The sequence below is a fragment of the Phyllobates terribilis genome, unplaced genomic scaffold (genome assembly GCF_046119375.1).
Source record: "Phyllobates terribilis strain yellow unplaced genomic scaffold, ASM4611937v1 Scaffold_71__1_contigs__length_7168151, whole genome shotgun sequence".
Lineage (NCBI taxonomy): Eukaryota > Metazoa > Chordata > Amphibia > Anura > Dendrobatidae > Phyllobates > Phyllobates terribilis.
The window spans coordinates 6096832-6120986 of record NW_027362831.1 but is presented as its reverse complement, the minus strand read 5'-3'; the positions used below and the strand labels follow the sequence as shown (position 1 = coordinate 6120986).

Below are 24155 nucleotides of genomic sequence, written 5' to 3'. Positions count from 1 at the left end.
AAGTGCTCACTACTTGAGTTTGCATCGGGTGCTCAGGAATGCACCATGCATCACGGGTGCTCGAGTGACATGCTCGAGTCCCCACCCCGCATGTTTGACGGTTGTTAGACACCCAAAAAAAAATATGCGGGGATCGCTCGTGCATGGCAGGCAATCCCCGCAAGGTATTTTTGGCTGCAAAGCATATGGGGCGGAGACTTGAGCATGTCACTTGAGCACCCAATGCAAACTCAAGTAGCGCGCACTTGCGCTCAACGCTAGTCGTCACACCGTCATTTTTTTTTCTTTACTTTTGAAAAAATTTCAACCCCAACACAACCCTAACCGTAACACAACCCTAACCCTAGAGTTTATTTTTTACACCGTTCCTCGTGTGGTACAAGTGATTAGACAACTTTATTCTTCAGGTCGGTGCGATTACAGCGATGCCAGATTCATATCAGGTTTTTATGTTTGGCAACTGTCATACACTAAAAGATGCTTTTTTTTGCAAAGACTAGTTTTTCCAATCATTTTTCCATATTTTGGCCGACAGAGTCATGTAAGGACTTGTTTTTTGCGGGACAAGTTGACGTTTTTAGTGGTACCATTTTCGGGCATGTGACTTTTTTAATTGCTTTCTATTCTGATTTTTGGGAGGCAGAATAAACAAAAACTAATAGTTTAGGAATTGTTGTTTTTTTTTTTTTTGCTGTTCCGCTTGTGGTAAAAATTGATAAGGTAGCTTTATTCTTTGGGTCAGTAAGTTTACAGCGGTACCACATTAATATTTTTTTTTATGTTTTAGCACTTTTACACAAAAATTATTTTATAGAAATACCGCTTTATTCTTAGAGCTATAACTTTTTTATTTTTCAGCTGATGGAGCTGTATGGCAGCTTGTTTTTTTGCTTGACAAGATGACGTTTTCAGCGGTACCATTTTTATTTACATTTGTCTTTTTGATCACGTTTATTTTATTTTTTGCTTGGTGGTATGATGATAAAGCATAGTTTTTGCTTCATTTTTTATTTATTTATTTTTTTAGCGTATTCACTAAAGGGGTTAGCTAGTGGGACAATTTTATTGTTAAGGTTGTTCAGGATGCGTTGATACCAAATATGGGTACTTTTATTGTTTTTTTTCATTATAATATTTTTTATGGGTATAGTATATTTTTTGATTATTTTTTTTCATTTTTTTAAATATTTTTACAATTTTTTAAAATATTTTTTTCACTTTGATACTTTTTTTTACTTTTACACTTTGTCCCACTATGGGACTTTCATTTTTTGCAAGCTGATCGCTTGTATACCATGGAGATGTAGCAGCATCTCTATGCTATGCTGCGTGTCAGCGCTGCACAGGCAGAAGTTACTTTGATCGCGCACATGTCACCAGGCAACTTCATGATGCCTGGTGACCCGGATGTCGTCATGACGACATTGGGTCACCATGACAATTACCAAGACTCGGCACAGACAGCTCGGGACGCCGTAGAGGAGGTAAGTAGGTCACGCTTATCTCCCCTTGTTTCCGGAATGCTGCGATCGACTTCACGGCACAGCTCCTGGCACATAGCACCAAGTGTCAGCTGTGAGAATCAGCTGACACCCGGCGGCCATGGCCTGCACCGCTTGTGTGTGGGCACGATCGAAGATCGCGTAATAGTACGTATCTAGTCCAATAAGCCTAGGTCAGTATGACGTACTATTACTGGGCATGTCAGAAAGGGGTTAAAGGAGGTTCCTTAGGCATCTGTATGTCACCTTGGTGCAAATTAGACTGTGGGGCAGTGAGAACTGTGCCACATGTAGTTTTGTGGTCTTTTCACATCATCAATGCAGCTGCCTTTTCCATCTCCTCCTCACCCGACTCCTCTGCTCCGGAGCCCATGCACAGCTGCGGGGTAGCTGCTATATGAAGGCCACCGTCACCTGCTAAGACCTGTGTTTCTGTGCAGGCAAATCGCTCCAGCCTGACCACCACTTCCCTCCTCTTCATCTTCCATGTTCAATATATCTTCAGCATGATGACTGCAGTGTCATCTTGGCGCTTAGAGCCCGCTTCTCCGCCATCTTTCTGTGGATTTCCTGGTCTTTTTTCTCCCCCGCAGCTAAGTACTTCCTAACAAACAGGCATTTCTCACATGTATTAAAGCTTTCAAACAGTCGAAAATCATGCACACGGAGTGACTCAAACATAACATTCAAGCACGCCGAAGATACTCGGAAAACACCTGAGCATGCACGTAAATCTTGAGTAACGAGTATGCTCGCTCATCACTAGTGGTAAATAATTTTTGGGAAACTGAAGAGCAGGTAACTGAAGAGTTGGTGGAAAATCACCTATAAACATATAAAGATCTTGGCTGTAACATGTCCTTAAAGATTAATTTCTTAAATTCGCATCTAGACTTTGAACCACCAAACTGCGGAGCAATGAGGGACAAGCACAGTGAGAGATTTCACCAAGGTATTGTGTTTATGGAGAAAAGATATCAAGGAAATTGGAATCCATCAATGCTTGCAAGTTACTGTTGGACAATTGTAAGAAATGATCCGATGCAGGACTACAAGAGACAAGTGAAAAAGTTGTCACTGAATGAGGACCAAATTTTGTAGTGCAATTTCTGTAACTGTCTATATTTCCCAATAGGGTTTAAACAGGTTTTAGTTATTTGAATTGTTGCTACGTTTCCTCTAAATAAATATCAGAAAATTGGCATAACAAAAAATTCAGAATCTTTATATTTGCAAAATTAATGTTTCAAAGTATTGAAACTTTTATCATTAATTATATGTAGCAGTAAAAGGAAAACGCTTCGATATCATAGAAACAAGTCATTAAAATCATTAAGAAATGGCTCATTTCATAACTGAACTTGACAACTTTTGAAAATATGTAGAACAGTTATACATGATCAGAAAAGTCCTTGAGCTCGTCGGGTGGAAGGTTCTTCAGCTGCTCACTCGTGCAGCCTCTGTGCAGATACCGGTAACTTCCTCTCCTGCTTTGCTCAGTTAGATAAGTGTGGGGCTGGAGGAGAGCGCAGTTCTCTCAGTGATCAGGAAGGACACTGTCTCAGCGTTCTCCTCTGTCACAGGAAGCTGCCACCAGTCTGTAAGACGCACTCACTTATTAGCAAGATTTTTTCTTGCTAAAAGTGTGTCTTTACAAGTAAAACATTTGCCACATTAAGAATATAAAAAAGCTTCTCCTCTGAGTGATTGCTCTGGTGACTAAGAAGAGATGATTTCTTGACAAAACATTTCCCGCATTCTGAACATCTAAAAGGCTTCTCCCCTGTGTGAGTTCTTTGGTGCTTAACAAAATTTCATTTCTTTGTAAAACATTTCCGACATTCTGATCATGAAAATGGCTTATACCCTGTGTGAGTTCTCTGATGTTTGATAAGGCTTGATTTCTCTGTAAAACATTTTTCACATTCTGAACATGAAAATGGTTTCTCCCCTGTGTGAATTCTCCGGTGACAAAGTAAAGATGATTTCTTCACAACACATTTCCCACATTCTGAACATGAAAATGGCTTCACCCCTGTGTGAGTTCTTTGATGTGTAAAAAGAGTTGATTTCCTCATAAAACATTTTCCACATTCTGAACAGAAAAAGGGCTTTTCCCCTGTGTGAGTTCTCTGATGTTTGATAAGACTTGATTTCTCTGTAAAATATTTCCCACATTCTGAACATGAAAATGGTTCCTCCCCTGTGTGAGTTCTCTGATGTTTGATAAGACTTGATTTCTGTGTAAAACATTTTCCACATTCTGAACATGAAAATGGTTTCTCCCCTGTGTGAGTTCTCCAGTGACAAAGTAAAGATGATTTCTTCACAAAACATTTCCCACATTCTGAACAAGAAAATGGCTTCACCCCTGTGTGAGTTCTTTGATGTGTAAAAAGAGTTGATTTCCTCTTAAAACATTTTCCACATTCTGAACAGGAAAAAGGCTTTTCCCCTGTGTGGGTTCTCTGATGCCTAACAAATTGTGATTTCTGGTTAAAACATTTTCCATATTCTGAGCAGGAAAAAGGCTTCTCCCCTGTGTGGGTTCTCTGGTGTATAACAAAATCGGATTTCTGGCTAAAACATTTCCCACATTCTAAACATGAAAATGGCTTCTCCCCTGTGTGAGTTCTTTGGTGCATAACAAAACTTGATTTCTGTGTAAAACATTTTCCACATTCTGAACATGAAAATGGTTTCTCCCCTGTGTGCGTCCGAAGATGTTTAACAAGAGATGATTTCTCTGTAAAACATTTCACACATTCTGAACATGAAAATGGCTTCTCCCCTGTGTGAGTTCTCTGGTGACTAACAAAAACTGATTTCTGGATAAAACATTTTCCACACTTGGAACAAAAAAATCTATTCTCTGTTGTGTAAATGCTTTGATGTTTAAGAAAAGACTTTTCGAGGGAAAAACTATTTCCATATTCTGAATGTGAAAATGGCTTCTTTGCTTTAGGAGCAGTTCGTTTTTTAATGCTTATTTTGTGACTTTGATTTTTCTTAGTAGTCGGTAATGAATCAGAAGACAGGACCTGTTTCATAGGATCAGATGACAGATCTTTGTTGTGAAGGGATGATGGTATATCTGGAGTAATGGCATTCACTTCAATTGTATCCTGTGGGATCTCAAGATCATGTGATTTAAAAATTGAAGATGTCAGCTGTCCCTCTGATCTCCTGGTACTGTTATCTGCCAAGAAGAAAACCAATCATTATTTTTGAATAAAATATCCTTGAAATGTATATTTTTGAACATTTCTACTTAAACTATCAGTAAAAATGGCAAGTTATGTAAAAATACTGAATTCTTCACCAAGAAAATGACAGTTCACAGTCTAATAGAAAACCTCATAGGATGAACCAGTAGAGCGTGGTGTCCAACTGTTTGTTCATTCTTCCCCCCCAAATATGGAATAAAAGGCCAACAAACAATGTTATGTAGGCAAAAATAATACCAATAAAAACTTCTACTCATCTCACAAAAAAAGCCCCCACTCAGGTCCATCATCTGTCAATGGAAAAACAGAGGTTACCATATTATTAGTGGCTCAAAGATTCTTGAAAAGCAACATGGCTTCCATAAACCAATCCAGCAATATCCGCCCTCCTAAAGTCAGATCTCCCCCTCACTTCTGAGCCTTGCAGTGCGCCCAAACCACATTTAGCATCCATGTTTTTGGCATTACTATAGTGAGAAGAACCCACTTAATTTACGGTGTGTGTGTCTCCTGGAGCACAATCTGGGCACTATGTGTTGGGTAAAAAAATGGTATATTTGCAATTTTCACTCTCCACCATCCACTGCATGCTAATTTCCGGAAAGTGCCTGTGGAATCAATAGTCACTACTCCTATAGATTAATTCACAGAGGGTTAAAATTTCCAAAATGGAGTCACTTTATGTGGATTTCTATTGCTTTTATGACATTTTGTCATATTAGGGTTTCTGCAAATGGTGTGTCCCATCTCCTCTGGGACGCAGGTATTTCTGTCACCAGTCACCACCTTATTCATTTTACAGGCGGTGCTGGTGATGGAAGAGACATCAGAACCAGAAGCTCTGGGCGGCGCAGGCTCTGTCCAGCCACTAAGATTAGGGTTGCTGGGACCTTAGTACCATCCAGTCTGGCAGTATGGGTGTGTGCTGTCCAGCTGGAGTAATCTACTAACTGTTTCAGTCAATCAGAAAGCACCGCACCCTACTAAAGCTGGAAGCATATTGCCGGAAGCTGCCAGATACAGCCTTGTTCTCCTCTGGTTCAGTCCTCTGTGCTCAGCTCCCGGATTATGTATTTGGTTCCTGTTGTGACCTCAACACGTTTACCGACTACTCGTGTCTTCTGATTTTGTATTTTCTTTAACCTCCTGGTTCTGACCCGGCTACCTGACTATTCTTCTTCTAATCTCACACCACAGAACAGCAGGTAACACCGTGGCCCAAGCCTAGGGGTCTCTGTGTAAGTCCAGATCCATGTAGAGGGGTTAAAGGATCAGGGTTAAGGCAATACTTGAGATCTGGAAAACAGGGTAGATAGCGCCAAGATTGTTCGTGGTGGCCCCAATTCATTGTGTCTGCAAATTATTCCAGCAAGATCTGCATTCAAATAGCTAAATGTCGCTCCTTCCCTTCTTAACTTGCCATGTGCCCAGACAGTAGTGTACAACTGTATACAGGGTATTGTTGGATTCAAGAGAAGTTGGAAAATAATTTGTAAGGTCCATTTGTTTCTTATTAACTTTGGAATTCTTCACAAAGGATATCACCACAAAGTGACACACGTCAGATTTGAAGAATAGGGCCTCATAAGGCTGTCTACAGAAAGTGGTTAAATAGTATTTTGGGCACTAACTACTTTAGTCAAAAACTGTGACTATAGACAATAACACATCTACTGAAATGATCAAACTCAACAGTCTCCATCAGTAAGTAGTGAGTAACTAGTGGTGAAACCTCTCTGTTGTAATTGGAGTATGGGGCTTGGGGGCTCTTGGCATTCTAAATGATCATAAGGGACAATATTTTCTGTCAGATGAGTTTCAAGAAGAAATATTAGACATTCAAAGAGAACTTTTTATATTAGTAAAAACCTGGGAGTCTGAACTGAAACGTAAATTGGTGTGCATGCAAAATGTAAATGCAAATTCACATAAGGCCATTAGACAGAAAAAAACAAAGACAAAAGCACAATACACAAATACCCAAAAGTAAATCGATAAATTGCAAAGTGCATAAAAGTAATGATAAATAATAAAGGGTATTTAGTTAACATAAATTTTTATCAAAATAATGTAAAAGCCATCCCGCCACGTCATGGCAACCCTTATGGGAGAGTCCTAACTCTAATATTAAAACATTACCATTTGTCAAGTGACACATATATGGATAAGGGCTGAGAGACTGAACCCTTAGTAGAAGCATGGACCCGAGAGGCAGAATGAACCTTCCAGCTCAGAAAAAGGGCGGCCACACCCTTATATGCATTAATAAACATTAGACTACAAAGAAAAAACCTGGGAGTCTTTTTACTCTTTAAAATGGCTTTTACATTATTTTGATCAAAATTTAAGTTAAATAATAAAGGGTATTTAGTTATCATTACTTTTATGCACTTTGCAATTTACTTGTGGGTATCTGTGTATTGTGCTTTTGTCTTTGTTTTTTTCTGTCTAATGGCCTTATGTGAACATGTATTTACATTTTGCATGCACACCAATTTACGTTTCAGTTCAGACTCCCAGGTTTTTTCGTTGTAGTCTAATAAGCATTAGTGCATATAAGGGTTAACTAAATACCCTTTATTATTTATCATTACTTTTATGCACTTTGCGATTTATCCATTTACTTTTGGGCATTTGTGTATTGTGCTTTTGTCTTTAACTTTTTATATTAGTGCAGAGCTGAGGTGTTTTAAATTTAGCTTAGAGATATATCATGGCACAGGTGTAATGTTTTTTATGTAGTTTATCGCAATCCTGTTTGAAGTTAGTCAGTTTTAAAAGAAATTGAAAAGTCAGGATAAAGGGAAACTGCTGTTATTGTACAGAAATTCACACTGGGCCCTCACTGCACATTTAATGTTGTAGATCATAAAAGTGAAGTTTGGTCAGAAAGACTGGACCTGGTCTTGTATGAACCATATGAGCACATTCAGCAGCACAGAAGGGAGAGAAGGTAGATTCATCCAATAAGATATCAGGGATCTAGGAAGCCAACAGCATCATTACCCTCCGCTTTCTCTTACAGTCCCATCATAGTATTTTATTCTAAGCCCAGAGGGTAGGTGGTACTTCCACCTTGTAAGATCTATTGAAAAGGGCTTTCAATGCCCAAAGTCATTTGAACAGTTTTGGGTGGAGGAGAATCTTGTGGTCCAGAGGCAAAATGGTGATCACACAATTATGATACAGACGGACAACACCGTTGATAAAGAAGCCACAGCCGGTGACTGAGAAGAATCTGTGAATTCTCCGCATTTAGTGGTCACTACTCACCTGGGTAGTCATATGTAGGACTCTCCTCTTTACACCACTCATCACCCCTCACATATGTCTCTGTAGTATTAATATGGATCAGATCTTTACTCTGAAACAAATATTTCAAAAGTCACAGAGAGATGGAGAAATCACATCTATGATCAGCTCTAATCCTGCCATCTCCACCGTTCTCAATACACAAGTATAAAACATATAATACTGGTTGATAAAACAAGACTGAGCACAAGACCTTCACAGCCGTCTACACATCATAGGGGAGATCTCATGACACCTTCTCTCCATCTACCTGATGATCCTGAGGAACATTGGGGTCTTCTTGTTTACAGTCCTTTGGAAGAAGAGGATGGAGACATCTGTCTGGTGTTGTCCTCTTACTGGATAGATCTGGAGGAAACACATACAGGGACTGAATTCATTCTTTACATACAGATAATTAAAGGCCGTGTGTATTCAGTCCTGTCTATTACCTGGTGATGTGAAGGGCTGGGGAACCTCCATCATGATGTCCTTGTACAGATCTTTGTGTCCTTCTAAATACTCCCACTCCTCCATGGAGAAATAGACAGCGGCATCCTGACACCTTATAGGAACCTGACACATACAATGATACAGTCATCCCCCCCATTCCTTTCATAGTGTTACTGTATAATGTCCCAGCATTCCCAGCAGTGTCACCTCTCCAGTCAGCAGCTCAATCATCTTGTAGGTGAGTTCTAGGATCTTCTGGTCATTGATGTCATCATGTATCAGGGGGTGAGGTGGAGGCCCCGTGATTGGGCTCAGGGGTTTTTCCCATCCCTCAGACAAAGGGTCCTGACAGCGCTCACTAGAGGTCTTCTTCACTACTGTGTAATCCTGGTTATGGAGCGACACATTAATAAATATCACTATAGACATTTCCAGAGTCCTCACCTCTCCAGTTCTGTCCATCTGTTATTCCCATAGATAAGAATGATGTAATGTGACGTCATCAGAATCTCTCACCTCTCCAGTAACCCGGAAGAGGATCTCTAGGGTGAGGTGTAATATCCTCTCCGCCATCTTGTCTCTGTCCATCTTTGATGGGTAAATCAGCAAAATTCTCTTATATAGAAGATATCCACTGAGAGGATCCAATACTGTAGAGAGAAGATGATGAGCCGATATATCATAAAAATCCTGTGTAATAGTACAATTACTGGAGATAATAAGGGAAACATGAGATTTATTATTTTACAGTATTTAGTTTTCTGCTTTACATCTAGTAATAAAACCTATATATTTTAGACCACAGACAACAAGCAGTTTCTTCCTCGGAGTCTGCAGCTGAATACGTTTCTCATAGACTCATCCTCCATGACACTAATTCTCATCTCATTTATCGACACTGGAATCAGTAATGGATTCCACATTCCTCTATTCCTCCTCATCTAGTGAGGAATGAACCCCAACAAGGCACCTTAAGACCTAGGCAACCCCTACTGCAATTGATCCCATATGGCCTACACCCCCAAAAATGGTCAGTCTGTTATTTCTGGATTTCATCGGACGCTCAGGAATCCAATTTGATGTCACACGCCTCACTGAAATTGACTTTTTAAAATTCTTTTTCAGAGACAAAATAGTAAATCTTATGGTGGCCCAGACAAATTTTTATGCCCATCAATTTTTACCCATTTTTTTCTCACCCAAAACCAAGTGAGGAACAATCAGAGAAAAGGTCACTAATTCTGCATTTATCACCCACTCCTGGTTTTGGCTCCCACTCCTGAGAAAAAATACTGACAAAATACTGAGCTGTGGCCTTATAGTGATAATGCATTGTGTCCTCCCTGAGACAATCCTAACTTTGATCGTCTATACAAAATTCGGCCAGTAGTTGACCACTTCAGCAGAACATTTGCAGAGGCGTACAACCCCCAAAGGAACATCTCTATAAATGAATCTCTGGTTCATTTCAAAGGGAGGGTAAAATTTCGACAATATCTGCCCAGAAAGAGGGTGTAGCGCCGGCGTCCCTGCCCTCTGCTAGGCAGGGACGCTGTTCCCCTCACCTCTCTGCTCCGTGCCCGGCGTCCTCCTCCCGCTCTGCTGGCAGCGCGCGCTCCTTCCCGGCCACTGTGCTTAGGGCGCGCACGCTCTCCCTCCCTCTTAAAGGGGCCGCGCGCGCCGTCCTAAGGAGTCCCCGGCCAATGGCCGGAGGACTTCACCATATATAAGGCACCTCCTCCAAAATGGAGGTGCCCGAGCAATGTTGTTGCACTGTTCACTACTCTGCTTCAGCCCTCAGGTCCCGTTGCCAGTTACCTGCCAGATACCTGCCAGATTCCTGCCAGCTTGCTGTCTTATTCCTGCCTGATATTCTGCTACCTGCCTGCTAGCCTGAGGTCCGACGGTCTGCCTTACTACTCCTGTCAGTCTGTCTAAGGACCAGCTTGCCCGCTCACCTGGGAGCGCACATCAACTACCAGCCTGCTTGCCTGAGGTCCGACGGTCTGCCTTCCAACTCTTGTCAGTCTGTCTATGGACCAGCTTGCCCGCTCACCTGGGAGCGCACATCTGCTACCTGCCTGCTAGCCTACCTGGAGGCTCTGCCGTCACGTGCGGTGACCACCTGCCTGTCCAGTGACTCCTGCCCGCTCACCTGGGAGCGCTCATCTGCTGCCTGTCTGCTAGCCTACCTGGAGGCTCTGCCGTCACGTGCTGTGACCACCCGCCTGTCCAGAGACTTCTGCCCGCTCACCTGGGAGCGCTCATCTGCCGCCTGTCTGTTGGTCTTCCTGGAGGCTCTGCCGTCACATGCTGTGACCACCCGTTTATCCAGAGACTCTCGCCTGCTCACCTGGGAGCTCACGTCTACCATCAGCCGCCACAGGTCGTACCAACCCTTTACCCAGAGACTGCCCCGGTCACTTGCCGTGACCATCTGCCCGTTCACCCAGAGACTGCCCCGGTCACTTGCCGTGACCATCTGCCCGTTCACCCAGAGACTGCCCCGGTCACTTGCCGTGACCATCTGCCCGTTCACCCAGAGACTGCCCCGGTCACTTGCCGTGACCATCTGCCCGTTCACCCAGAGACTGCCCCGGTCACTTGCCGTGACCATCTGCCCGTTCATCCAGAGACTGCCCCGGTCACTTGCCGTGACCTCCTGCCCGTTCTTCTAGAGACTGTCCCGGTCACCTGCTGTGACTGCCTGCCTGGTCGCCACCCGCTCCCTTACAAGGACCGCCCCCTTGTATAGTAGCTCAGAGGTTCCGCCTCCCAGACCCGTTACAGTTTGCTCGGGCCATGGAACCCGGTGGCACCCAAGCTCCCTCGCTCTCGGACCTGTGTCATGAACTGTCCCGTCAGAGGTCCCAACAGGAGTCCATCCTGGGTCACCTGCGGAATGTCAATTCTCGCCTGGACACTCTGACTGCTCCGCCAGCAACCTCCGCCAGTGCCATGACTCGCAATCCGGCAGCTCCGCTGTCCACTAATACCATGGTATCCTACCCCGGACCCCGGCTTTCTGCACCTCCTCGCTTCGGAGGCGACTCCGCCCAGGCTCGGGGCTTCATAAATCAGTGCACCCTGCACTTTGAACTCCTGTCCCACCAGTTTAACTCCGACCGGGCCAAAATTGCCTTCATCATGTCCCATCTCACCGGGGAGGCCCTGGCCTGGCTAAATCCTCTATGGGAGAGAGGAGACCCCCTGGTGTCCGACTTGCCTGCCTTTCTCATGGCTTTCCGGAAAGTCTTCGACGAACCCGGACGGAAGACCTCATCCGCATCATCACTGCTACGCCTCCGTCAGGGAAGTCTCACCGTGGGCCAATATGCCATACGGTTCCGTACCCTTGCCTCGGAGCTGGCCTGGGATAACGACGCTCTGGTATCCGTCTTCTGGGAGGGTCTGTCCGGCCGTATTAAAGATGAACTTGCCGGTCGGGACATTCCTACCACTCTCGATGACCTAATAACTCTTGCCACCCGGATTGACCTACGGTTCCAGGAGCGTGCCAAAGAGGTCACCCGTGAGAGGAGGTTTCCACGTCTAGCTCCTACTTTTCAGAAATCCGTCTCTCCCCAGGTACACTCTCCTGAGCCTATGCAGGTCGACCAGACCAAGATGGTCAAAACCCGTCAGGACTTACGCCGTGCCGAGGGGAGCTGCTTCTACTGTGGCAGTAAGGAGCACCGGATCCGTGCCTGCCCGGAGAGGTCGGGAAACGCCTGTGTCTAGGTTCGCTCAGAGAGGTCGACCTAGACAAGAATAAATCCTCTCCATCTCTGCTGCTGTCAGTCTCAATTGTCTGCGGGAAGAACCGTTATTTCGAACTAGCCCAACTTGACTCTGGAGCAGCCGGGAATCTTATTTCACAGTCCCTGGTAGAGAAATACCGCATCCCCACCAAACCTCTGGCTGTACCCTTGTCTGTTGCTGCCGTGGATGGGGGTCTCTTACCACGCCCCATCCAACTCATCACCGAATCCATTACTCTGCAGGTGGGAATGCTGCATTCTGAGAGTATCTCCTTTCATGTTCTGCCTGGACTCTCTCACGCCCTCTTGCTAGGTCTACCTTGGCTCCAGAGACATGCACCCGTGCTTGACTGGCAGACCGGAGAAGTCCTTCGCTGGGGACAGGACTGCCATAAGACCTGTCTGGTTCCCGTCCATCCCGTCCGTCCTTCTCCTACCCCAGCTAATCTACCTGGACTTCCGATTCCTTATTGGTCTTATGCTGATGTCTTTAATAAAAAGGAGGCAGAGACACTACCCCCTCATAGACCATACGACTGCCCTATCGACCTGTTACCTGGTACTACTCCTCCCCGTGGGCGTATTTATCCATTATCCGCTGCTGAGACCCGGTCGATGTCCGAATATATTGAGGAGAATCTGGCCAGGGGATTCATCAGGAAATCTACCTCCCCGGCGGGAGCAGGCTTCTTTTTCGTCAAAAAGAAGGACGGCTCTCTCCGTCCCTGTATAGACTATAGAGGCCTTAACCAGATCACGGTGAAGAATAAGTACCCCCTTCCGCTCATTCCGGAGTTATTTGATCGTCTGAGGGGGGCTAGAATCTTCACCAAACTGGACCTCCGTGGGGCGTACAACCTGGTTCGTATCCGTCAGGGGGATGAATGGAAGACGGCATTCAACACCCGGGACGGCCACTATGAATATCTGGTAATGCCCTTTGGTCTCTGTAACGCTCCTGCCGTCTTTCAAGAGTTGGTCAATGACATCTTCCGGGACCTTCTCTACTCCTGCGTAGTGGTGTACCTGGACGACATCTTGGTCTTCTCTCCGGATCTCCAGACTCACCGGAGGGACGTTCGTCAGGTCCTGCTCAGGCTCAGGCAGAATCACCTCTTCGCTAAATACGAGAAGTGCCTCTTTGAGCAGACCTCGCTTCCGTTTTTGGGCTACATTATTTCTCAGACCGGCCTACGAATGGATCCAGAGAAACTGTCTGCCATCGAGAAATGGCCTCGACCGGAGGGGTTGAAGGCCATTCAGCGGTTCCTGGGCTTCGCCAACTACTACCGCCTCTTCATACCGCACTTCTCTTCCCGGACTGCCCCAATTTCCGCGCTCACCCGTAAGAGTACTAATCCCAAAGAGTGGCCGCCCGAAGCAGAGGAGGCCTTTCTTTCCTTAAAACAGGCCTTCTCTTCCGCCCCGGTGCTGCATCGTCCGGACGGCAACAAGCAGTTCTTCCTGGAAGTTGACGCCTCCTCCTCTGGAGCCAGAGCGGTACTTACTCAAAAATCATCTTCCTGGAGGATGGTAACTTGCGGCTTCTTCTCTAAACTCTTCTCCTCCTCAGAGCGCAATTATTCCATAGGAGACCGAGAGTTATTGGCCATCAAACTGGCATTGGAGGAGTGGCGTTACCTGCTCGAGGGGGCTCTTCACCCGGTAATAATTTACACTGACCACAAGAACTTGGCTTACCTCCAGCATGCCCAGAGACTTAACCCGCGCCAAGCCCGGTGGTCCTTGTTTTTTGCTCGCTTTGATTTTGTTCTTCATTTTCGCCCGGCTGACAAAAACGTCAAGGCGGACGCCTTGTCTCGATCCTTTCTGGTGTCTGATCTCGAGGAAGATCCGAAACACATCATCGATCCCGCCAGAGTAATGCAGGTGGCTCCCGTGAGTCTAAATCGTCTCCCTCCCGGAAAGACGTTCGTATCAGTACCTGATCGGGAGAAGATCCTTCACTGGGGTCACTCGTCTAAACTGGCTGGCCACGCCGGTCAGAAAAAGACCCTCCAGCTTATTACCCGGCACTACTGGTGGCCTACCCTGCACAAGGACGTAATAGACTTTGTTTCTGCCTGTGTGTCCTGCGCCCGCAACAAGGTTCCGAGACATCTACCAGCCGGTCGCCTCCTTCCGCTTTCTGTACCTGCTGCCCCCTGGCAGCATATAGCAATGGACTTTATAACTGACCTCCCAGTCTCTGCCGGTTGTACGGTCATTTGGGTGGTCGCTGACCGCTTCTCCAAGATGGCTCATTTCGTTCCCCTGCCAGGCCTCCCGTCTGCACCCGAGCTAGCGAAAGACTTTATTCGTCACATCTTTCGTCTTCATGGCCTGCCCCTCCACATCGTGTCGGATCGTGGGGTACAGTTCACCTCACGCTTCTGGAGAGCCACTTGTAAACTGCTAGACGTCACCCTGGACTTCTCTTCCGCTTACCACCCACAGTCCAATGGTCAAGTGGAGCGGATCAATCAGAACCTGACCAGTTACCTCCGGCACTTCGTTAATGCCCATCATTCAGACTGGGTGGATCTCCTACCATGGGCCGAGTTCTCTTATAACAATCACGAGAGCGAATCCTCCTCCAAATCCCCGTTTTTTGTAGTCTTCGGTCAGCATCCTCGGATTCCTTTTCCTGTCTCCACCTCTGTGGACAACCCGGCTGTGGAATCTCTCGTTAGCAAATTTTCCTCCATTTGGGAGAGTACCCGATCCGCACTCCTTCAGTCGTCCGAACGGATGAAAAGACACGCTGACAAAAAACGCCTGGATCCTCCACAATTTCGTCCTGGAGATAAAGTCTGGCTCTCATCTAAATATGTCCGACTCAAGATACCTTCTTACAAGTTAGGGCCTCGGTTCATCGGTCCTCTGGAGGTCATCAGTCAGATCAACCCGGTGGCCTATAAATTGAAACTCCCGGCCAACGGATCCCTAACTCCTTCCATGTATCTCTCCTCAAACCTGTGGTACTTAACTCTTTTTCCAAGTCTACAGGTACGCCTCCTGCTCCGGTTTCTGCTGAGGACGAGTTTGAGGTAGAGAACATTCTTGCCACCAAAAGGGTAAGAGGAAAGACCTTTTTTCTAGTAGATTGGAAGGGGTTTGGTCCTGAGGAGAGAACGTGGGAGCCCCGAGAGAACATCCATGCCCCGCTCATCCTTGCTAAATTTCTGTCTGGCCTAAAAAAGGGGGGGCCTAAAGGGGAGGGTACTGTAGCGCCGGCGTCCCTGCCCTCTGCTAGGCAGGGACGCTGTTCCCCTCACCTCTCTGCTCCGTGCCCGGCGTCCTCCTCCCGCTCTGCTGGCAGCGCGCGCTCCTTCCCGGCCACTGTGCTTAGGGCGCGCGAGCGCGCTCTCCCTCCCTCTTAAAGGGGCCGCGCGCGCCGTCCTAAGGAGTCCCCGGCCAATGGCCGGAGGACTTCACCATATATAAGGCACCTCCTCCAAAATGGAGGTGCCCGAGCAATGTTGTTGCACTGTTCACTACTCTGCTTCAGCCCTCAGGTCCCGTTGCCAGTTACCTGCCAGATACCTGCCAGATTCCTGCCAGCTTGCTGTCTTATTCCTGCCTGATATTCTGCTACCTGCCTGCTAGCCTGAGGTCCGACGGTCTGCCTTACTACTCCTGTCAGTCTGTCTAAGGACCAGCTTGCCCGCTCACCTGGGAGCGCACATCAGCTACCTGCCTGCTTGCCTGAGGTCCGACGGTCTGCCTTCCAACTCTTGTCAGTCTGTCTATGGACCAGCTTGCCCGCTCACCTGGGAGCGCACATCTGCTACCTGCCTGCTAGCCTACCTGGAGGCTCTGCCGTCACGTGCTGTGACCACCTGCCTGTCCAGTGACTCCTGCCTGCTCACCTGGGAGCGCTCATCTGCTGCCTGTCTGCTAGCCTACCTGGAGGCTCTGCCGTCACGTGCTGTGACCACACGCCTGTCCAGAGACTTCTGCCCGCTCACCTGGGAGCGCTCATCTGCCGCCTGTCTGTTGGTCTTCCTGGAGGCTCCGCCGTCACATGCTGTGACCACCCGTTTATCCAGAGACTCTCGCCTGCTCACCTGGGAGCTCACGTCTACCATCAGCCGCCACAGGTCGTACCAACCCTTTACCCAGAGACTGCCCCGGTCACTTGCCGTGACCATCTGCCCGTTCACCCAGAGACTGCCCCGGTCACTTGCCGTGACCATCTGCCCGTTCATCCAGAGACTGCCCCGGTCACTTGCCGTGACCTCCTGCCCGTTCTTCTAGAGACTGTCCCGGTCACCTGCTGTGACTGCCTGCCTGGTCGCCACCCGCTCCCTTACAAGGACCGCCCCCTTGTATAGTAGCTCAGAGGTTCCGCCTCCCAGACCCGTTACAGAGGGGCATGTACGGAATTAAACTGTAAAAGCTGTGCGAGAGTACCTCAGGGTACACCCACAGATTTAGGGTCTAAGAAGGGAAGGACACCCAGATTAACCAAATTACACCCAAATTAACAAGTGGGAAAATTGTGTAGGAACTGCTGCACCCACTGCTGGATAAGGGTTATCACCTCTACTTTTACACCAGCATTCCAATCTTCAAGACCCTCTCAGTCAGAGGTACAGTTTCATGCTGCACTTTGCGAAAAAAATGAGGGAGGCCTCCCTAAGTTGCTAATTGGGCAACTGCTGAGAAAGGGAGAAATAATTAAACTACTCAACCAGTATAGGTGCTTCATAATAATTATTGTACAGTGAAAAAAACTCTGATTAGGTGCACTTGCAGACTACAGAGTAAGGGGACAAAAATCGCTAAAAAACATCAGAACCATGGACTGAAAAAAAGACGATCGAAAAAATCCCAAGTGACAGAGTATCATATAAGAGATAAAGCCTTTATTAAGGCATGTTTAAAATCAATATAATACAGGTAATTGGAAATGGCGACAGGGATTGTGACATGCACATGAAAAAAGGATGTGCGTATTACCCAGAGATCACACAGGAAATATTTGTGAAGTACAGATAATTATAAACATCAAAATGTTAGTCTGCCAATGGTGAATTCACCAAGTGTGAAATCATACAAGTGTGGCATATTGAAGAATTAGACCTGAATTTAATACTATGTATATAGTTTGCATCTTGTCATCTATGATCATCACACTCTAATCAGCATGTCCATTTGTCTATTCTTCTTGCAGATACAGCACCCAACTTTCCATGTGTGTGACATATCTTGCCTCTCCTATGTTGCCTAACTCGGTATGTTTGTTAGCTGAACAGTATATTGAAGAATTAGACCTGAATTGAACCTGAAGTGAACCGAAAGAAACTAGATACCCAGGCAAAGAAAACAATGTTTCTGTTTGTTTTCACTCTCTCTCCTATAGTCCTCCACTTTCTACTAACCCCCCTAATCTCTACACCAAGTAATGAACTCTTCATCTCTCCCTCCATCATCCCCATTCACCTCACCTCTTCCTCGGAACTATTTCTCAATATTTACTCCTGAGTCTCCAAACACAAGACATCCACCTAAGGCTCTCTCCTGCTCCCACCTGCTAACACTTTCCCTGCTCCTTCTGACTGCCAGCGATATCTCTCCAAATCCTGGCCCTCCTCAGCACATACCCACAGTCACTTCCGCCTCCTATCCACTGTCAAAAACTCTCACAACCTTTGAAATCTTATATTCATCCGTCCAGCCCCCGCTTCTCCAGTCCCACTAACAGGAGCTCTATGGAACGCTTGCTTCGTCTGCAACAAACGTTCCTACATCCATGATCTTTTCATTACTAACAAATTTTCCTTCCTTGGCATCACTGAAACGTGGCTCAACCCCTCTGACACAGCCTCTCCAGCTGCACTTTCATACGGTGGATTACATCTTTCTCACACACCCCGCTCCAACACCAAGCATGGTGGAGGAGTAGGTTTACTCCGGTCAGATAACCGCTCTTTCACTCAAATCCCACTGCCACCCTCCGATGCTCTCCCCCCTTTTGAGGTGCACTCTGTGCGCATCTACTCCCCCTCCACCTCTAACTGGCTGTCATTTACCACCCCCCAGGACCAGCCACCACTTTCTTCAGCCACTTCACCACCTGGCTCCTTCTTTTCCTTTCCGCTGACATCCCCACTATCATCATGGGTGACTTCAACATCTCCACTGACACTTCCCACTCATCTGCCTCTAAGATTCTATCCCTCAGTTCCTCCTTCGGCCTTGCTTAATGGTCTTCTGCCCCCACTCAAAGATGGCCACACACTGCACCTCATCTTCACCCACCTCTGTTTCCTATCTAACTTCTCTAACTCAACTCCCCCCCTGTCTGATCACAACCTACTTACATTCTCTTCCCTCTCCTCTCCAGGTGACAATCCTTACTTCACAAACTAGCATACTCTCGCAAAAATCTCAAACACCTTGACCTACACTCACTAAATCCCTCCTCCCTCTTACAGACATAAGTTCATTACACAATGCAGATGCTGCTGCCACTTATATAACACTACAACAGCTGCAGCTCTCGTCGGTCGCCCCCCTCACACATACCACAGCATGCACACTCAAAAGGCAACCCTGGCACACCAACCTGACTAAAGAACTATGAAGACAAAAAAGGGGGTGGGGTAGAAAAGGTTTGAATTTAGCGATTGATAATGTGTGCAGATGAATTATTAATATTTATATATTTTTGGGGGGATAAAAACTGGTTGAGAGGTATACTCAGAATATGCCTCACCAATTTTTATGTAATATGCTTCATTTATATATGCATTTTTATATGTATGTATTTTTAAAGCATTGCTGTTAATGTCTGCCTCTTGCATCTTCATAGTAAGTTTATAATGTGTAGTTATTGACCTGTAATGCTTTTTTAAGTCCCTTTGTTATTTAATTGCAATTGTCTTTTTTAATGGTGATTAAGGGGTTAAGTACCAAATTCTCCCTTGGCACCTCCCATTGAGTTCCTTTGTTTTATGTATAAAAGTGCCTGTTTCTGCCATTTTCCCATAACTCCACCCGATGAAGGCAGCAGACCGCTGCAGAAACGCATTGTGGGCATTAATACTTCAATAAAGAGGTTTGTTTTATCCTTTTCCAGCGCCTTATCCAGTTTCTAGTGCCCCACTGACCACTTCAATTTGCACACTAAAGAACTATGAAGGGCCTCCAGGGCTGCTGAGCGGAAATGGAAAAGGTTCCACTCCAACGAGCATTTCATCATTCAAATGGTCCCTCAATTCTTTCAAGTCCCCACTTCCTGCAGCAAAACAAACCTACTTATCAGCTCTTATATCCTCCCTGTCTCACAACCCTAAACAGCTATTCAACGCTTTCAATTCTCTCCTCCATCCCCCAGAGCCTCCTCCCTCTCCTGTCGTATCAGCCGAACACTTTGCCTCATTCTTCAAGCAGAAGATTGACACCATCAGACAAACTTTTGCCTAAAGTCCCCACAGGCACTCCTTATATCTACTCAACCCTCCTCCTCAAAAACCAGCTTCTCCACCATTACGGACGATCAAGTTTCCCCTTTACTCTCCAAATCACACCTCACCACCTGCGAATTTGACTCAATCCATCCTACCTCATCCCTAACCTCACCACAGTCTTCATCCCAACCCTAACCCACCTTTTCAACCTGTCAAAACTGATGTCTTCCCCTCATGTTTGAAACATATCTCGATCACACCCATCCTCAAAAAGCCCTCCCTTGACCTATCCTCTCTGACTAGCTATTGCCCCATATCACTTCTCCCCTATTCCTCAAAATGACTGGAACAACACGTCCATTCTGAACTGTCCTCCCACCTCTCCTCCCGCTTCCTCTTTGACCGCTTACAATCTGGCTTAAGACCGCATCACTCCACTGAAACTGCCCTCACTGAAGTCACCAAAGTCACCTACAAACTGCCCAATCCAAGAGACACTACTCTGTCCTCCTCCTCCTGGACCTGTCATCAGCCTTTGACACAGTGGACCATTCCCTTTTACTACAGACTCTCTCATGTCTTGGCACCACAGACTTGCCCCTATCTTGGATCTCTTCATACCTAACAGACCGGACATTCAGTGTCTCACACTCACACATCACCTCCTCATCTCGGCCCCTATCTATCGGTGTCCCCCAAGGTTCAGTTCTAGGGCCCCTGCTCGTCTCCATCTACACCTTCGGCCTGGGACAGCTCATAGAGTCCCATGGCTTTCAGTATCATCTCAATGCTGATGACACACAGTTCTACGTCTCTGGACCTGATATCACCTAATTACTAACCAGAATCCCACAATGTCTGTACGCTATTTCATCCTTCTTCTCTGAAAGATTTCTAAGACTTAACATGGATAAAACTGAATTCATCATCTTTACTCCATCTCACTCAACCCCACCGTCTGACCTATCCATCATAGTCAATGGCTGCTAACTCTCCCCAGTCCCGCAAAATCGCTGCCTCAGGGTAACCCTGGACTCTAATCTCTCCTTTAAACCACATATCCAAGCCCTTTCCACTTCCGGCCGACTCCAACAATATCTCCCGGATCCGCACATTCCTCAACCACGAATCTGCAAAAACACTAGTGCACTCACTCATCATCTCCTGCCTCAACTACTGCAACCTCCTGCTCTGTGGCCTACCCTCTAACACTCTCGCACCCTCCAATCTATCCTAAACTCTGCTGCCCGACTAATCCACCTCCCCCCCCCTGCTATTCCCTGGCCTCTCCTCTCTGTCAATCCCTTCAATGGCCCCCCATTACCCAGAGACTACAGTTGAAAACCCTAACCATGGCATAAAAAGCCATCCACAACTTGTCTCCTCCATACATCTGTGACCTAGTCTCCCGGTACTTACCTGCACACAACCTTCAATCCTCACAAGATCTCCTTCTCTACTTCCCTCTTATTTCCTCTTACCTCAATCGCATACAAGATTTCTCCCGTGCATGCCCGCTACTCTGGAACTCTCTACCCGAACATATCAGACTCTCGCCTACTGTGGAAACCTTCAAAAGGAACCTGAAGACCTACCTATTCCGACAAGCGTACAACCTGCAGTAACCACCGCTCCACCATACCGCTGCATGACCAGCTCTACCCTCACCTACTGTATCCTCACCCATCCCTTGTAGGTTGTGAGCCCTCGCGGGCAGGGTCCTCTTTCCTCCTGTACCAGTCGCTGACTTGTATTCTTCAAAATTATTGTAATTGTTTTTGCTATGTATACCCCTTTCACATGTAAAGCGCCATGGAATAAATGGCGCTATAATACTAAATAATAATTAAATCCTATTACCACACTCCCCTTCAGCATACAATCACGTTAGTATACCACTGGCTAATCCAGCAATGGCAAAAAGACTACTGATGATATAGTAGGAAAAATAATTATATGGGGATAGTGTATACCTGTTGTACTGTAGTCTAGAGGCAAAATGGTGACCACACGATTGTGATATGGCCGGACTACACCGTCAATAAAGCAGCCACAGCCGGTGACTGAGAAGAATCTGTGACTTCTCTGCATTTAGTGGTCAGTACTCACCTGGGTAGTCATATGTAGGAATCTCCTCTTTACACCACTCATCACCCCTAACATATGTCTCTGTAGTATTAGTATGGATCAGATCTTTACTCTGAAACAAATATTGTAAAAGTCACAGACAGATGGAAAAGTCACATCTATGATCAGCTATAATCCTGCCATCTACACTGTTCTCATTACACAAGTATAAAACATATAATACTGGTGGATAAAACAAGACTGAACACAAGACCTTCACAGCCATCTACACATCATAGGGGAGATCTCATGACACCTTCTCTCCATCTACCTGATGATCCTGAGGAACATTGGGACCTTCTTGTTTACAGTCCTGTGGAAGAAGAGGACGGGGACATCTCTCTGGTGTTGTCCTCTTACTGGATAGATCTGGAGGAAACACATACAGGGACTGAATTCATTCTTTACATACAGATAATTATAGGCCATGTGTATTTAGTCCTGTCTATTACCTAGTGATGTGAGGGGCTGGGGAACCTCCATCATGACATCCTTGCACAGATCTTTGTGTCCTTCTAAATACTCCCACTCCTCCATGGAAAAATAGACAGCGACATCCTGACACCTTATAGGAACCTGACACATACAATGATACCGTCATCTCTCCAATCCCTTCATAACGTTACTGTATAATGTCCCAGCATTCCCAGCAGTGTCACCTCTCCAGTCAGCAGCGCAATCATCTTGTAGGTGAGTTCTAGGATCTTCTGGTCATTGATGTCCTCATGTATCAGGGGATGAGGTGGAGGCCCTGTGATTGGGCTCAGAGGTCTTCCCCATCCCTCAGACACAGGGTCCTGACAGCGCTCACTAGAGGTCTTCTTCACTACTGTGTAATCCTGGTTATGGAGAGACACATTAATAAATCTCACTGCAGACATTTCCAGAGTCCTCACCTCTCCAGTTCTGTCCATCTGTTATTCCCATAGATAAGAATGATGTAATGTGACGTCATCAGAATCTCTCACCTCTCCAGTAACCCGGAAGAGGATCTCTAGGGTGAGGTGTAATATCCTCTCCGCCATCTTGTCTCTGCCCATATCCATCTTTGATAGATAAATAAGGATAATTCTCTTATATAGAATATCTCCACTGAGAGGATCCGACACTGTAGAGAGAAGATGATGAGCCGATGTAATATCATAAAAATCTTGTGTAATAATACAATTACTGCAGATAATAAGGGAAACATAGTTAGAAAATCAGAGATTCGGTAATACTGGAGTACTGATATTCTCTACAACACACCGGTATTCTGTTTGGCTATGAAAAAAATGTTTGCATTAGGCCCTAGCCCCACTATCAGTATTTGGTCAGCATTTTTTTCTCAGGAGTGGGAGCCAAAACCAGGTGAGGGACAATCAGAGACAAAGTATAATAGAAACAAGTCACCAATTCTGCATTTATCACCCACTCCTGAGAAAAAATACTGACCGAATACTGACCAAATACTGATAGTGCGGCCGTGGCCTTATAGTGATAATGCACTGTGTCCTCCCTGAGATGATCCTAACTTTGATCGTCTATACAAAATTCGGCCAGTAGTTGAACACTTCAGCAGAAAATTTGCAGAGGCGTACAACCCCCAAAGGGACATCTCTATAGATGAATCTCTGGTTTATTTCAAAGGGATGTTAAAATTCTAACAACACCTGCCCAGTAAGAGGGCAAGGTACGGAATTAAACAGTACAAGCTGTGCGAGAGTACTTCAGGGAACGCCCACAGATTTAGGGTCTACGAAGGAAAGAACGCCCAAATTAACTAAATTACACTCAAATTAACAAGTTGGAAAATTGTGTGGGAATTGCTGCACCCACTGCTGGATAAGGGTTATCACCTCTACATTGATAACTTTTACACCAGCATTCCACTCTTCAAGACCCTCTCTGTCAGAGGTGCAGTTGCATGAGGCAACGAGCAAAAAAAATCAGAAAGGCCTCCCTAAGCCGCTAATTGGGCAACTGCTGAGAAAGGGAGAAATAATTAAACTACTCAACCAGTATAGGTGCTTCATAATAATTATTGTACAGTAAAAATCCTCTGATTAGGTGCACTTGCAGACTACAGAGTAAGGGGACAAAATCGCTAGAAAACATCAGAACCATGGACTGAAAAAAAAGACGATCGAAAAAATCCCAAGTGACAGAGTATCATATAAGAGATAAAGCCTTTATTAAGGCATGTTTAAAATCTATATAATACATGTAATTGGAAATGGCGACAGGGATTGTGACATGCACATGAAAAAAGGATGTGCGTATTACCCAGAGATCACACAGGAAATATTTGTATAGTACAGATAATTATAAACATCAACGCTCCCTCCATTTGCAACAAACGTTCCTACATCCATGATCTTTTCATTACCAACAAAC

The 24155-nt window shown here is 45.8% G+C and overlaps 1 protein-coding gene across 1 annotated transcript; it reads right to left on the bottom strand.

Annotated features, from left to right (window-relative positions):
- Positions 1 to 2269: 2269 nt before the first annotated feature.
- On the bottom strand, positions 2270 to 22660 carry LOC141194430 (uncharacterized). The gene is made up of 10 exons (XM_073662342.1): positions 22439 to 22660; positions 22232 to 22355; positions 22051 to 22148; positions 21762 to 21852; positions 8990 to 9123; positions 8681 to 8935; positions 8473 to 8596; positions 8292 to 8389; positions 8003 to 8093; positions 2270 to 4701 (listed from the first exon to the last, which is right to left on the bottom strand). The coding sequence occupies exons 1-10, from the start codon at positions 22658 to 22660 to the stop codon at positions 3350 to 3352; spliced, it is 2589 nt and encodes an 862-aa protein (XP_073518443.1). The 3' UTR covers positions 2270 to 3349.
- Between the last annotated feature and the right edge of the window lie 1495 nt (positions 22661 to 24155).